Source organism: Myotis lucifugus, unplaced genomic scaffold (assembly GCF_000147115.1).
Source record: "Myotis lucifugus unplaced genomic scaffold, Myoluc2.0 scaffold_0, whole genome shotgun sequence".
Taxonomy (NCBI): Eukaryota; Metazoa; Chordata; class Mammalia; order Chiroptera; family Vespertilionidae; genus Myotis; species Myotis lucifugus.
The window spans coordinates 44411897-44427735 of record NW_005871048.1 but is presented as its reverse complement, the minus strand read 5'-3'; the positions used below and the strand labels follow the sequence as shown (position 1 = coordinate 44427735).

Here is a 15839-nt window from a genome sequence, read left to right as displayed (position 1 = left end):
ACCTGCTACCCTTCATTGTGTGGGCCAATATTCTAACCACTGAGCCATGCTGGTCAGGGCCAAGTACTGTGTTTTGATCAATACTATATCCCTAGGACCTGGCTTAGTACTAGGCATAAGTATAAAGGAGAAATTAAATTAGCTACAATGTCATCACCTAGTAGAACCAGTCTTAAAATATTGCTGTATTTCTTTTCATTCTTTTTTATGCGCATATAGGTAGCAGATGTGTATAAATAATTTACATAATATTTTACAAATTTTACAAATGTCATATTACCCATGGTTTTGTCTTCTTCAATTCACTGTAAATATTTTCCCTCTTGAGTCAGTAATCTTTGAAACACTTTTTTTTTTAAGGATAGTTTATTGACTTTTAGACAGAGAGGAAGGGAGAGGGAGAGAGAGAGACATCTGCTATAAGAACATAACATTGGTTGGGCATCGTCCTGTGAACTGAAAGGTTCCTGGTTGGATTTCCCAATCAGGGCACGTGCCTTGGTTGCCAGCTCAATCCCTAGGGGTACATGCAGGAGGCAGCCATGATGTTCCTCTCTCATCAATGTTTCTATCTCTCCCTCTCCCTTCCTCTCTCTCTAAAAATCAATGAAAGCATATTTTCTTTAAAAAGGAACACAACTAAAAATGATTCAGAATGATTAAGGCATCTTTCTATTTCAGCTTGGTGTGTGCAGTGAGTTATACAACTCAGGGCGGAGAAAAAATGTATTTTAGAAAATTCTTCAAATTTCAGGTATAGAATATGACAGTGGTAAATGTTTTTATTTGTGTGTGTGTGTGTGTGTGTGTGTGTGTGTGTGTGTGTTTTAAATGTAGTTATTTCTATTTATCTATAGTGAAAACAGGCTCCAAATAAAGCAAATAATATTTTTGGACTTCTTATATTGCTAGCAATCTAAAGTTAGATGTAATTAAGTTAATTAAAAGCAGAGAAATTGTCATTACCAATCTATAATAATAAAAACATAACATGCTAATTAGACCGGATATTTTCCGGGCGACATTCCAGACGAAGCCAGCGCTGCAAGGGCTGAGCCCTTGCACCAATTTCGTGCATCGGGCCTCTAGTGTACCAATATGATGTTCTTGTAATGAAACTTGAAGATTTTTACCCCCAACATTTTTTATTGTTTTTATAACTTCACAAAGCACACATGAAGAGGGGGAAAAATGATTGACAAGTCCTGATAAAGTAAGTGTAATAAACTTTATCAAATTTATACGGAAATATTTAAATGAGAAATTATTGACTTGGGCTGAGTACACCAAACTTCATCATGGACTCCAGGAGAATTTTGTATTTATACACAATTTTCAAAGTCAGTAATCAAAAATAATTTAAAAACCACTGTTTAACATATGTATGTGTGTGAACTGGAGACAAGACTATCATGTATGTCTATATATAGATCTAGCTATGATGCTATATATATTTTTTTATTCCTTTAAGTGAAAGAAAAAGTATTGTCAATAGGAAACATATTTTGCTATTGCTTTGCTACATTGCCCATTTGTTTAAGATTTTACATGCCTTTTGAAAAAATAAAAGGTGTTTGAGTTGCTTAATTTCGTAAACATTTTTTGGTAAAATAAACATATAGAAAAATACTGAAATAATGTGTTCAGTTTAGTCAAATGTAATGAAGTAAAACCCAAGTAGCTATCACCTAGTCAAGAAATAAATGGTTGCCTTTTTAAAGATGCATTTAGGATTATTTTAGGGTTTTTTGTTTTTTTAAGAGTATTGCAAAAGTATTAGAAAAGTCTTTTAGACAAATAAATTGGAAAATGGCTTTGACACATTTAAGCCCTGCTATTTAAAACAAGCAAACAAAAATAACAGCTGGTCAAATGATAAGAATCTCCTGCTTGCTATGCTTTATTCAACTAGGTTCTCAAACCACTGGATGTGAAAACCAAATTTTACAACGCAGAGGTAAGTGTTGGGCACGTAATATTTTGGATAAAACATTACGATCTTTTTTGACTAAAATTATGTATTACATGTCTTTTCATATTGAAATCAATTGCTAATAGTACTGCAAATTGTGAAAAATGAGCATAAAGTTCAATCAAAAGTGAATAATTTCATTGTAGATCACTTTAATCTGCTGTTTTCAACTTACATGGAATCAGTATGATTTTTATTTTCATTGGTAATTTTGTGAAGCTTTCACCCCTTTCATTAAATGATTGCCCTATGGTTCCAATTAATGGTTCTTATTACTGTTTAAAAACATCAGCAATCTGCTGAATATTTACAATGTGATTCCGATATTTCAAAAACTGAAGTGGTAGCTCTAACCCTGCAAAAAAGATTTAATATTTACATGGAAAATATTGATAAGTAGAGCTTAGCAGTATAAAGTTTGTTCTACAACTGGGCATACCAAAAGTCTAAGATAAGGAACCTGACCTACAGTAAAGACCTATGAGGAGGAAAAAAAAAAAAAAAAACACATAAAATAACAAAACTAGCTACTGTAGTATAAAGTGAGCCTAAGAGAATGATATTAAAAAATGTGCTACAGGACCTCTGGGGAGGAGATTTTGGAGTAGTCTGAAGAAGCGTCATGGAAGAGGAGGGGAACTGAGCAGAGTCTGGAAGAAGGAATGTTGGGGAGCCCAAGTGTCAGAGCAGTGAAGGCATTCCAAGCAGCGTTGCCCACGCACATGGAACCTGTAGTGAAAAGAGCACATATTTGATGGGAGGGTAGAATCACAAGGAGATTCCTAGATGTTTTGGGGTGTTTTTTTTAAAAATATATTTTTATTGATTTCAGAAAGGATGGGAGAGGGAGAGAGAGATAGAAACATCAATGATGAGAGAGAATCATTGATAGGCTGCCTCCTGCACGCCCCGCACTGGGAATTGAGCCCACAACCTGGGCATGTGCCCTGACTGGGAATTGAACCACAACCTACTGGTTCATAGGTCGACGCTCAACCACTGAGCCACGCCGGCCAGGCTACTAGATGTTTAAAGAGTTGACATTTCTTTTTGGGGTTAGGGGAGTTGGAATACTACATAAGTGCTCCACCTTTTTTGTTATTTAATACGTAATTTTGATTAATTGCAGTATTAGCTATTTGGCTTGGTGAATTTTAAATATTAATTTATTGCTTTGATAGGAAAGATTTCATTCCTAGTAGGAGGGGAGATTGGTAACTATTCTGTTAGACTAGCTATGTTAGAAAGTGAAAAATAAATGGGGCTGTAGATGGGTCTTTTTTTCTATAAGTGGCTCATAGGAAAGTACATATTGAGATATTTTGGGTTTTCTTTGTTGAAAATATGTTGCTATATTCAGATACTTGACAAGTAGTTTTATAATACTTGTCACTTATTCAGTGATTTGTGAATAGTTTTGTGAATTGCTAGTTACTCCATGAAAAATATAAAAGTGACTTACTCCCCTAAAAGAAAAAAACCCCACAATTTCACCACACCAAAAAGTAACTGATTTTTCATTAATCCATATTCTCTTTCAGTCTTTACTCATTTATACATAATATTCTGTTTTTATAATCATAGTAACAATTGTATTTACTGCCTTTTTCAGCTAACATTATATGTAAATAAACATAAACTTTAAACTTTTGCCAATAAACTTCAGAACAAAAGTTTTAGTAAAATTCTGAACTTTTGAAAATAAACATCTCTTTAAAAACCAGGAGTATCCAAATAGGATGAGTTCTGTTGACCCCCAACCAGGAAATTCAAGGAAATGATAGGAGTTAGTAAATCACCCTGGACAGTAGGTGATACTTTTTATACTCTGTGCCATAGTCCTTACACAATAACTAAAATTACTCCAACATTTGTCGCAGACATTTGTATGCTGTTTCTAAGAATTCTAATAATATATGAGTCACCTAAAGAAAAACAAGTTTTTATGAAAATTTTGTCATTAGTCTTCTAAAATAGAAAAGCCTCACAAGAAGTGACATTAGATGTTGGGATTCAAACATTTGGTCACCTGCTGGGTATAGAGCTCCATGCCAGGTGATGAAGAGAAATAAACTGAACATCTTCGAAATCCTCAAGGAACTTAGGTCTTATGGAGGGGAGTGGCCTGACATAGCTACAGTATAGTATAAGCACCCTCCCCCCTAGATCATGAAGTTTACTAATACTCTGGGAACATAGAGAAGTGAAATAAGATTTCCAACTATGTATTTGACAGAAAAAGGACATTTGAGATGACCCTTGATAATGGGTAACTTTAGAAATATATTAAAAAGAAAGACTCACTGAAATCTATTAACAATAGAATAAATTCTCAATTGTCTGTGGTCTAGCCCAACATTCTCTGAAGTGTGATCCATAGGACCCTAATCACACAAGATGCTCCTTGAAAAAAGAATTCCATTATTAGATAAATTTAGGAGAAGCTCTTCATTATAAATATTCTGAATGTGGAGGACAGTGTATGTCCATTTTAAGTAATCTTTGAAGAATTACAATGTAGTAAAGAATTTATAGAACTAGAAAGGCATAGAATATACTTTTCTCCCCCAAGATGTGCCCTTGAATATTTGCTTCTATTAAGTACTCACCTATCATGTTCATCTCTATTCATTTAACCTTAGTAGTTTCACCTGTTTAGAAAAATGATTTGTCATATTCCTTTATGTAGCTTTCTGTTTACTTTCTTGTTTTACTAATGCTGTCTTGTATAGTAAATTAAAAAAAATGCAGAGATGCATTTTATTTTAAAGTTAGTTATTCTTTTTCTTTAACATTTAATTCTGATTTTTCTAATTTTTCTTTTTTATTTTTCCATTAGAGTGACCTCAGTTCTGTGGTAATTTGATTTTTTATTATAAATTTATATGCTTCTCTTACTCACCACTTTTTTACTCTGTCTAATTAATCTCTCTTTACAAACATAGTGGGAAAATAAAGTTAGTATGAATACCAGCTATTTGACTTCAAAAAGATGTATATAATTTTTGTACTTTTTAACTTTACATTAATTGTCTTATTCTGTGAGAAAAAATAGATCAGAGATTAAATTACCATATTGAAACAATTATATTCTCCTTTTTAGTGCTTTTCCCTTAAGTGTTTTTTAAAAGAGACATGTTAACCTTGTTTAAAATAGCCTTGGGATTTTCAACATCTTACTATAAAACACCCTACTAGTACTTCAACTCTTTGAATAAACTGTCTAGTTTAAATTTATCTTCAAAGGCACAGTGGTTTTAGTTTTAAGTCTGGGTCAGGTAAAGTGGCCCTTTGATAACAGTAAACAGAAGAAAATCAAATTTTCCCAAGTTGGCTAAAATCATATTTTCAAATTTCTATTTACTATAAGCATTATTTGCTTATGCAGTGTTACATTATATACATAATAACAATATCAACTGCCATAGCACTGAATTCTTAATTTTTCAAATGTCAAATAATTTTATACTAACTATTCAAACTAACTTAATTTTCCATTATGCTGCTTGTTTTTCTTTCATTTTATCTAAACTCTTCCTAATTTATGCAGAAAATTGCACTTTTAAAATTGAAATGTGGATCTATGGTTATTTTTAAAGCAATGGATTGATGGGATATATTTAGGATTCTTTTGAGAAAAAGTAGCAGAATAATGCCTTTAAATTAAGGTATATTCTTTTAAGCTGCTACATCATTATATTTCTGTTTTCATTTGAGCACATGTGCCAAGAACTAAATAATTTGTTTTATTTTAGATAATAATACATTAGAATATAACCTTATTATATTTGCAGATGATTTTCATTTTCTGGACTTAGTGTTTAAAGGTCTCTAAGTGCCAAGATATTTTGGTCATAGTTTGTGTGTGTGTGTGTGTGTGTGTGTGTGTGTGTGTGTGTATACTAGTATATGTACATATACACACACACATATATACACACACACATATATATAGATCATATACATATGTAACTACAAAATTTTGAACAAATTAATTCTTGAATATCTCTATTATTTCTTATATAGGTTAGTTTATAAAATAAACCAAATTATCTGTTATCCTTCAATTACATGCACAGAAAATAATAACCAAATAGCATAAAAAGAATGTTTAACATAATCAGAGAATAAATTTTTTTTATAAAAGTACTTATTTAAATTACCCATTGATTAAAATACTGCTGAATAGCATCACTTTTCAAATCATCACTAAGTTCAAAATACCTTTTGTTTTGTTTAAAAGTTCTAAAATTGTCAGGTGTAATTCACATATTTTTTACCTTAAATTTATATTTTAAATGAACCAAGAAATTACTAATGGCCACTAACAAATTGCTTTAATTAAAGTTAAATTCTATAAGATTATATAAAATACATTATTCACTGTACTAGTGGTCTCTATACTATCTAAATTGAAGCAGTATGACAATTAAAGTTATATTATGCTCAAATGTTATAAAGACCAAATTATCTTAATGTATCACTATGAAATGATAGGTACGCAGGTATGCTAATCATACTAAATTTCATTTTAACATATTAATAACTTATACTAGAAGATTTAGGATATTTGTGAATGAAATTCCAGTTAAATAAATATTTTATCTTAATTCAAAAATATCATAGTTATCCCCCATCCATTGTTTGACAAGTTATCAATTGACTAACACTTGACTTTGCCCCTGTTAATTATGTTAGGATAAAGATTTCTTTTCTTGCATTAATTTTGATAACTTTGACTTTCAGGCATGAACTAATCACATTTGTGGTTAATATTTTTTCTTCATATAGATCAGATATTTTGTTGAGGTTAATGTTTTAAATAGCATACACTTTGGTGGATATTTTTTCATATTCTCAGACCGATGAAGTATTTCTCGAAGCCCAGATTCAGAATATTACGACCTCACCCATGTTTATGGAGAAAGTTTCATTGGAGCCATCTATAATGTACAATGTAGCAGAATTAAATTCAGTCAACCAAGCTGGAGAATGGTAAGTATGAATTATGAAATGTTTATTCTTATTTTGAAAGGTATGAACTCTTCTGATATCTGTTACTCTTGGATGGTTTTTAATTTTTTTAAGTTAGTAGACTTTATTTTTTTATTTTCATAGGAAAATTTGATCCAAAAGCAATTTCCCACTCAGAGCATCCTAGTATTTCCATGTTGTTTTAATGTGGCACATTAGTTATAATTGATGAACCAATATTGATACTTATAATTAACCAAAATCCATAGTTTACATTAGGGCTCAATTTTTTGTGTTGTACATTCTATGGGTTTTGAGAAGTGTAATGACAAGTATCCACCATTATATTATTCAAAGTAGTTTCACTGCCCTAAAGATGCCCTGTGCTTTACCTGTTCATAAAAATAAAGATCCTAGTTATTTGCATTTTATGTCTTACTATTTGAAGCACTTGTTCTTTTAATTTTTATAATAATTCAGTGAGTTAAATGTGAAACCCTCATCTTATCCTGCAAATGATAAAACTGAGGCATGGGAAGGAATGATGGAGGGATTAGAAATGGTGAGTTTTAAGAAGAAATATTCAGTCATCATCAAAAGGAGAGCGCATAGAAATAGATGTTTGAATTTTTTGTGAAAACAAAAACATATATCTTTCTATAGGTAATTTAGAGAAATAAATAAATGTAGGTTTGACATTAATATGGATAGGAAGGTAATAGTTGGAGAAAGTGCCTGACTTTCTTAAACAAGAATGAAAGTTTACTGTTACCTTATTATGTTGGTTAGATATAGAAGAGTTCTTAATCTCCCATTCTCCCACTGGGGAAAACAATTTTCCATTCTCTTCCTATTATTTTAGTTCATTTTGGAAATAATTAGTTAGTTTATAATATTATGTTTCTTCTTTTTTTTTGTCTTAAGTTTTACATGTTTCCTTTTTCCCCAGTTGGCCCCCTTCTTCTTATTCTTAACTATTTTTTATCATTATAGAGAAGAGAAAAAGGATATTTAAAGTTTTGATCTTTATTGCATTTTTTTTCAGTTAATTGATACATATCCAATATTTTAGGTAATGTATTGCATTCTATTATAAAGAACCTCAAGATTTTCCATATCAACAAAAATTAAACAAAAATAAATCCTCTCAGTATAAGTTCTGTTGAAACAACTCACCTGTTCTGTTTTAGATCTTTGGAGGGTAAATCATTCAGTTCCTTTCAAAAGGAACAATCACATGATTTTTCTTTTAAAAGATGCAAGAGCAGCGGTTCTCAACCTTTGGTTCGCGACCCCCTTTCACAGGGGTCACCTAAGACCACCGGAAATCACATACATAATTACATATTGTTTTTGTGATTAATCACTATGCTTTAATTATGTTCAATTTGCAACAATGAAATTGGGGGTCACCACAACATGAGGAACTGTATTAAAGGGTCGTGGCATTAGGAAGGTTGAGAACTACTGTGCTAGAGAAATCTCTCCATCTCTATCTCCACTCCTCTCAGTGTAACTACGTTTGGGTCAAGAACCTATTTGCAGCCAATGGATACACGCCAGTACTTGTATTGCCTAAAGCCCAAGAAGGAGTTTGCAGAAAAAGCAGGCATCATTAAGGGGGTAACAGTAATCGGGAAATTGGATATAGTATGGAAAACAAATCTAGGTGAAAGGGGAAGATTACAAACCAGCCAACTTCAAAGAATGGTGAGTCTGGGGAAAACTTCGGGTTTTGGTGTGTGGGGAGGGGCGGGTAGGTAGGTAGGACAACTTAAATTTTCCTAGGTCTACACACTAAAAACCAGAGCACTATAAAAGGCATTAATATTACTAGAGTATAAGAGATAAAAGACTAATAATTTTACTGACCTCTAGGAAAAAAATTGGTATTGAGATAAATGGAAAATCTTCAACTGTTAATTTATCATTTATCCTTCATATGTGGTTTTTTTCTTTACCAAACAGAAATTAAAATAACTGCTTATCAGTTGTTCCCTCCTAAGGTGATTCATACTCTCTGTTCACCTGACTTCCACTATAGTAAAATTTTCCTTTTTGCAGTGTCCTGATACTCTTAGCTACAGTCACCTACTCAGTTTATACCATTTTTAAGATGTTTAAAATCTGAGTCATCAGCAACCAGGGTGTGAGTCCCACTAAAGTGACCTTGTAAGCATTGGTTGGATACCTCATTTCTGCTCTGAGAATAGGGATAGCTACCAGTCTTCCTTTCTTGTGTTAGTTAGAATATACTACAGAATCCACCCTTAGTGCTGAATATTACCTGTTTTGATATATTCTAAAATCAACTGTTCTTTCACTGTTTGAGGTAATAATTTGAAAAAGATTGTTACTGGCCTATTTTTAATGTAACAGTTAGCTATCAGCCTGCCATGACATGTTCCAAGCTTTCATGTTTCTGTGGCCTATCCCTGCCCATGTGTCTTGTGAAAAGACATGATTTTCTTCTGGGATCATTTCAGAGTGATCATCCTCTTTCTGTTTAGGCAGTAATCTTCCCTATTTAGAGCTATGTGTATATGAGCCACAGTATCTTTGGAAAGCATCCCTTTAAGATCAGACCTCCTGAAATGTCTTTACTACTTACCTATGAGATTTATAGACCTTGAGATTCATTATAACACTACTTAACATGGAGTAATTATAGCAAAAACAGGCAGGGTCTATAGTGGTTTTCTGCAGGTAGTGGCGGCAAAGGAAGTTAGAATGAAGAGTAGAATAACTGAAAAATATTTTCTCAGAACATCATCTTGGAGACCCAACAACTGTTGAGTGAGTGTTCTGCTGTGGTACCTTCATAACAATGGAAAGGTTTTATAATACATGTATGTTAACTGTGTTGCTTTTTCTTTTAGGCTCCAGGTTATGGAGATGTTAGGTTGTCTTTGGAGGCAATCCCAGATACCGTAATCCTAGAAGAACCTTTTCATATTACCTGTAAAATAACAAACTGCAGGTAATGCCAATGTTTGTGGATAGATGTCCTTTCCTCCTCACCCACCTAAAAGATAATTTTTATTCCCTTTTTTTCTAAGTTATATTTCATTTTTTAATCACAGTTTACTTTTAATATTATTTTGTATTGGTTTCAGGTATACAGTATAGTGGTTGGACAATCATATACTTTAAAAAGTGTTCCCCTGATATTCCTGGTACCCACCTGGCACCATACATAGTTTATTACACTATTATTGACTATATTCCCTATGCTGTACTTTACATCCCTGTGACTTTTATAACTACCACTTTGAACTTCTTAATCCTAAAAGAGAATTTTTAAGTCTTTTAAATATGTTGTCACCTTTTAAGTTTCCTGTTGACATGTAGCCTTTTCTGACGTTAATGTTGAATGCTGTAGTTGTTCATGTGGTACCTGTACATTACATATTTTTAAGGTTGTGCTGCATTAGGCAATTGATGTATTTGATTACATTCATGCATTATACCCTATGAGGTAGGTATTAATTATTCAGTCTATGCAAGAGAAAACCAACTCAGAGTTTAAGTGACTTTATTTAAGCTCAGAGAGCTAGAAAAGATGGGGTCAGAATTTGAAACTGGGTGTATTTGACTTCAAAGTCCATATTCTTTTCATTGTTTACACTTCCCTCACACTTCACATCACTAAAGCATGAGATAGTAGGTTCTTATGGAATAATCTATATATATATAAAAGCCTAAGCGACCGTAATGACCAGTCGCTATGACACACACTGACCACCAGGGGGCAGACACTCAATGCAAGAGCTGTCCCCTGGTGGTCAGTGCGCTCCCACAGCCAACCTCCCGTGGTCCCTACCCCCCAGCCTGCCAGCCCCAGTCAGCTCCAATCAGGGCAGCCGGCCAACCTCCCGCAGTCCCTACCCCTGGCCTACCAACCTCCCGTTGCCCTTCCCCCTGAACTGGGCGAGATGGCCTCAATCGCTCCAATGGCTGGCCAGGCCGAGAGACGCCACCTGTGCACGAATTCGTGCACTGGGCCTCTAGTATATTATAGATTTAATGTAACAAGGCGGATTTTTCTGAGCTATACTTACACTGGAGCTATGTCTTTAGTATCAAGAAAGTAAAAATAGGTTATGGATTTAATATAAGGGATAACCATAGATTGGAAAACAGGACTTTGATAATAAAGGGAAAGTATAATCTAGTTATTAGAAAGCAGAGCCCAGAGCTTTGGAGCCAGAAAAACCTAGGATTAAATCCCAGTCTTGTCACTTTTGGTACTCCATCTGTTACTACTTGGTATTATTATTTGGGGCATTTTAAGAATATTTCAGTGATGAGTCCCACCCCTCACTGTGTGAATGTATAATCCTTTCTAATCCATTTTCATTTCCACCTTACGATATTTGAGGGAGATAGGAAATAGTCATCCTTCAAAACTTAAAAAATACCTACTTCCCCTATGAAGCCACCTAGACCCTCCCATGCACAGTTAATATCCTTTTCTCTCTTACAGCAAAGTTTAATACAGTTTTTTAGTGACACTCATATATTGCTACAATTACTAGTCTTTTCCTCACTAGATTGTGAATTATTCAAGGGAAGGCCCATGTCTTACCCAGTATTGCCGGCCACAGTGGAGGAGCTCAGCAAACGACACACACAAGGCGAAGACCCTGCGCATTTACAATGGGGTTTTGGATTTTTTGTTTGTTTGTTTGCTTCTTTCGAGGTGTTTGAGGTATAGCAAATCCATTATTGGCCAAATGACAAAGTGCTATCAACATAGTTTCTGGGTTTTTGTGAAACTTAATGCAAAAATTTATGTAGTGCATCTAACCTGGTCTGTGGCACAGTAGACATTTCAAATGTTTATTTAGGAGACAGAGGCCTATAAAAGCTAAGTACCATTAAATTGTTATATCTAAAAATCAATAAATTAATTTTTAAATAAATATTTTAAAATATGGAGCCAACTATGAAAAAAAAAAGAGTTGAAGGTAGTCATGAATGGTGGTAGAGTGTTTTTCATTATGAGCCTTTGGTTTGTGTGTTTTTTTAAACAACATGCATACTTTCATTAAAAGTTGTTTTAACATATTTAAGCTGAACTGATGATATCAATTGTAAGCAGGAGCAGGCTTTTTATGTTAACAGTGAACAAACCTGAATAGTTTTTACTTCTTATAAATCATGTCAGTCATTTTCTGTGTTACCTCCATGTTAAAGAAACATAAATAGGAAAAGCACTGGACCAGTCTCCGTTTTTCTATTTCCTGCGGATTACCTAACAGAAATAGGAAGGATGCATAGCACCAAGATTAGACACAGATGTCTGGAAGTCTCCCAGAGAAGTGGCAAAGCAGGGAGCCAGGTGTCTAGTAATAGAACCAGAAGGCCAACAACCAGAAAGGCGAATTAGTCTCAGTGACACTTTAAACCCTAGAAGATGCTATCTTTCATTTTCCTGACTCTATCATAAGTGAAATAAAAATGATATATTTTAATTTGTTTCTGGCTTTTAATTCTCCTGGACACCCAAAAAACAAATTCACTGGCAGTAATGCAAGAATGTCCCATCCTTCTTGTGAAAGGAACAAGATTTATTCCTGTTTTTCTGATTCCCCCAGCAGTGAAAGGACTATGGACCTAGTTTTGGAAATGTGCAATACCAATTCTATCCACTGGTGCGGCATTTCAGGAAGACAGCTTGGAAAGCTGCATCCAAGTTCCTCTCTCTGCCTTGCCCTTACTCTGCTGTCTTCAGTACAGGGACTGCAAGTATGTTATCTTTTCAATCATTTCAGTATTTGGGATCTGTTAACCCATCGCATGTACTGTATCCATACTTCCTCTAGTAATTACCATTGAATGAAAACTTAGGCCTATATTTTTCTCTCAATAGAGCGTCTCCGGCTTAAGACTAACAGACACGTTTTTAAAGAGAACATATGAATATGATGACATCGCACAAGTCTGTGTGGTATCTTCGGCCACTAAAGTGGAAAGCTGAAGAAAATTTCCAATGTTATGCTTTTCATTGAGTTTCACAGAACTTTCTGTATTTTTTGTCACCTTTGTAAAATGATCAAGTCAACAGTAAAAAGTATGTTATTTAAATTTCTTTCCTGTAAAACAGTTAAAATATTAAATATTTGTTTTGAAAAAAACCATCTACTGATTGTATTTTGAGTTATATTTTAAAGAAACATTTGTACATTTTCTACACATATCCTATTTGTTTCATTCAGATGACCATTGGACTTCGTTCTTTAAAAGCTCTATATTTGAGGCCATTTGTCCCTAGCAAGTATCTAGACCAGGCATCAGCAAAATTTTTATGTAAAGGGCCAGATATTAAATATTTTAAGCTTTGCAGGCCATGTGATTTCTATTGAAGATACTCCACTCTTCTGTTGTGGTGCGAGAGCAGCCAGTTGGCCAAAAGAGCACACTGGGTTTTACAAATCAGGCAGCCAGCCTGCAGGCCATAGTTTACTGACCTTGGTCTAGGTACAACTGTTTCTTAAAACTTAAGAATTTTTATATGTTATTTAGTAATATTTCAGTTAAGTCCAGATTTTTCCTAGCTCCTCAGTTAACAGAAAAGTTGTTTAAAACAACTGAGATGGTCCTCGAATAACCTTGTATTTACTAACAGAGTATGAATTCTAGTTGTTTTCAAAATTAGTGTATTGGTGAGTATCTGTGTTAGTGTATACATATAAACCCGCACATGTCTAAGTTTCAGTTACCAACAGCAGATCAGAATTGGTTTTAATTCTTAGATTATTGTTTACTCTCTTAACTTTGAACTAAGAAGCTGACTCTTTTCTAAGTCCCAAAATCCTGTTTTTTTTCCCCATTAAAAAAAGCCACTTATTTTTATAGGCATATTTAAAGAATTTCCAGCTTCTGATATTTGACTTTGAATTCTAAATCATGTATTAATATTATAAAACTTTCTACCTCTGCATATAATCACACTAATTTTACTAATTTTACTTATACCTTGAATAAAATAGTGAAAAAGATTGAAAACAACTTTGCAACATGAGTATGTTTTCAATATTTTGTCAGGAAAATAAAAGGTTATGCAGTTAAATAAACACTTATTTTGGTAAGTGGAAATGTAAAGATGTCCTATATAATAAAAGCCTAATATGCTAAGTGTCCAGTTGTCTGTTCAACCAACCAAAGCTAATGCTAATGATCTGCTAAGGCCGCTCAACCACTATGATGTGCACTGACCACCAGTGGGCACTCGACTGGTCGACGAGTTGCTATCACGTGTACTGACCACCAGGGGGCAGACACTCTGACTGGTAGGTTAGCTTGCTGCTGGGGTCTGGCCGATCGGGACTGAGTGAGATGGGCTGGACACACCCCAGCGCCCTCCTGAGCTGGCCAACCTCCCGCGTCCCTCCCCCGCCCTGATCGTGCACCGGTGGGGTCCCTAAGCCTGGCCTGCACCCTCTTGCAATCCGGGATCCCTCTGGGATGTCAGAGAGCCGGTTTTGGCCCGATCCCACAGGCCAGGCGAGGGACCCCACTGGTGCACAAATTCGTGCTCTAGTGTATGTGTATATATATAATTGCTTAAATGTAAGAGTACATTAAGTCAAATACAATAATTGTTTTTTCTTAAATGCATAATTATTTATTGCCATGACAAATTGGTCCAAAATGAAGGCTATATTTGAAGTGAGATTTGCCCCTTAAATTGGAGTAATAAGTGAAATGTGTGTGCAAGATAAAGTGTAAACAGTGTAAAATATCTCTCTCTTCCAAATGAATAAGATTGATTAAATGATAAATAAGACTTTATAGCCACTGCACTGGGTACATCCATGGTTTTTCAAGCATCTTCTCATGATCAAACCTTCAGTTTCACTCTGTTTCAAATTTAAAAAGTAGCATATAATGGGTCACTTGGAATCTGCTATATAATTGGATTTGATTACAAAGTCTCTTTTTACAAACAATAACCTAGACACATATTGTTCATTCTTTAAATAAAAGATAATCTTATTTTAGAAAGGATCTGTTTAAACCACATTATAAAAATTAGATAAACAATTTGTTACATTAAATGAAAGTCATTTGCATAAAAAAGATACTTTACGTTTTACATAGCATCATAGCTACAGCTACTACAATGAAATGTGGTTAATGTAAGCAGTTATTCCTAAGTAGATTGTATATAAATATTTACCTTAATGCCCTGTTTCAGATAAGCAAGAATAAAATATTTGGGGCATTTCTTACAATCTTATGAGTAGCTAGCACAATCCAACTACACAAAACTTTCTTGAAATGCAGTGATTCCAAAATGAGGAAGATACTTGAGCAAAAATGGCTTGAATCAGATGGAAATCCAGGTGAGGGACCTGCTATCATTTAGACTGAATTTGGTATGGGTAGTATATTAGCAACGAAACAATCTAGGAGGTAAAAAGGAATAAATACACCAATTCCTATTAATTATTGTAAATAAGTAATCTTCACAGCAGATATTAGCAAATTAAGACATTGATGTAAAGGGTTCTGCTTATAATGTCTAATATTGGTATCAGATTAATAGGTATGTAAAATGAGTTGTGAGGTACTTTCTCCTTTTCTATGTTCTAGAAGATTGTGTAGCTTGATATTATTTCTCCCTTAACTTTTTGATAGAATTCCCCATTGAAATAAATTGTTTGGGACTGGAGCTTTCTTTTCTGGAAAATATATGTTTCTTCAGTGAGCTTTAGCTATCTTACAAAAAAAATTTTTTTAAGTTAATATTGTTGAATATATAGACCTAAAGTTGGTTGTAGTATTTTCTAATGATCCTGTGGTATTTTCTAATGTCTGCATTGATATCCCCTCCTTCACCTCTGACATTATTGATTTGTATGTTCTCTATTTCCCTAGTCAGTGA

General features: G+C 33.9%; 1 protein-coding gene across 7 annotated transcripts in view; it reads left to right on the top strand.

Annotated features, from left to right (window-relative positions):
* Positions 1–13089, top strand: part of TRAPPC13 (trafficking protein particle complex 13) — a 28675-nt gene extending 15586 nt beyond the window's left edge. For 2 of the 7 annotated variants that reach the window (XM_014452363.2, XM_006081402.3), the window contains 8 exons: positions 682–754; positions 1913–1957; positions 4812–4829; positions 6834–6967; positions 8458–8656; positions 9826–9926; positions 12550–12697; positions 12822–13089. In XM_014452363.2, coding sequence (XP_014307849.1) covers positions 682–754; positions 1913–1957; positions 4812–4829; positions 6834–6967; positions 8458–8656; positions 9826–9926; positions 12550–12697; positions 12822–12929 — 826 coding nt within the window. In that variant the 3' untranslated portion in view covers positions 12930–13089. Of the gene's footprint in view, positions 1–681; positions 755–1912; positions 1958–4811; positions 4830–6833; positions 6968–8457; positions 8657–9825; positions 9927–12546; positions 12698–12821 lie in introns of all 7 variants that reach the window. The other 5 variants (XM_014452362.2, XM_006081401.3, XM_014452364.2 and 2 more) reach the window with 5 other exon arrangements.
* Positions 13090–15839: the final 2750 nt, after the last annotated feature.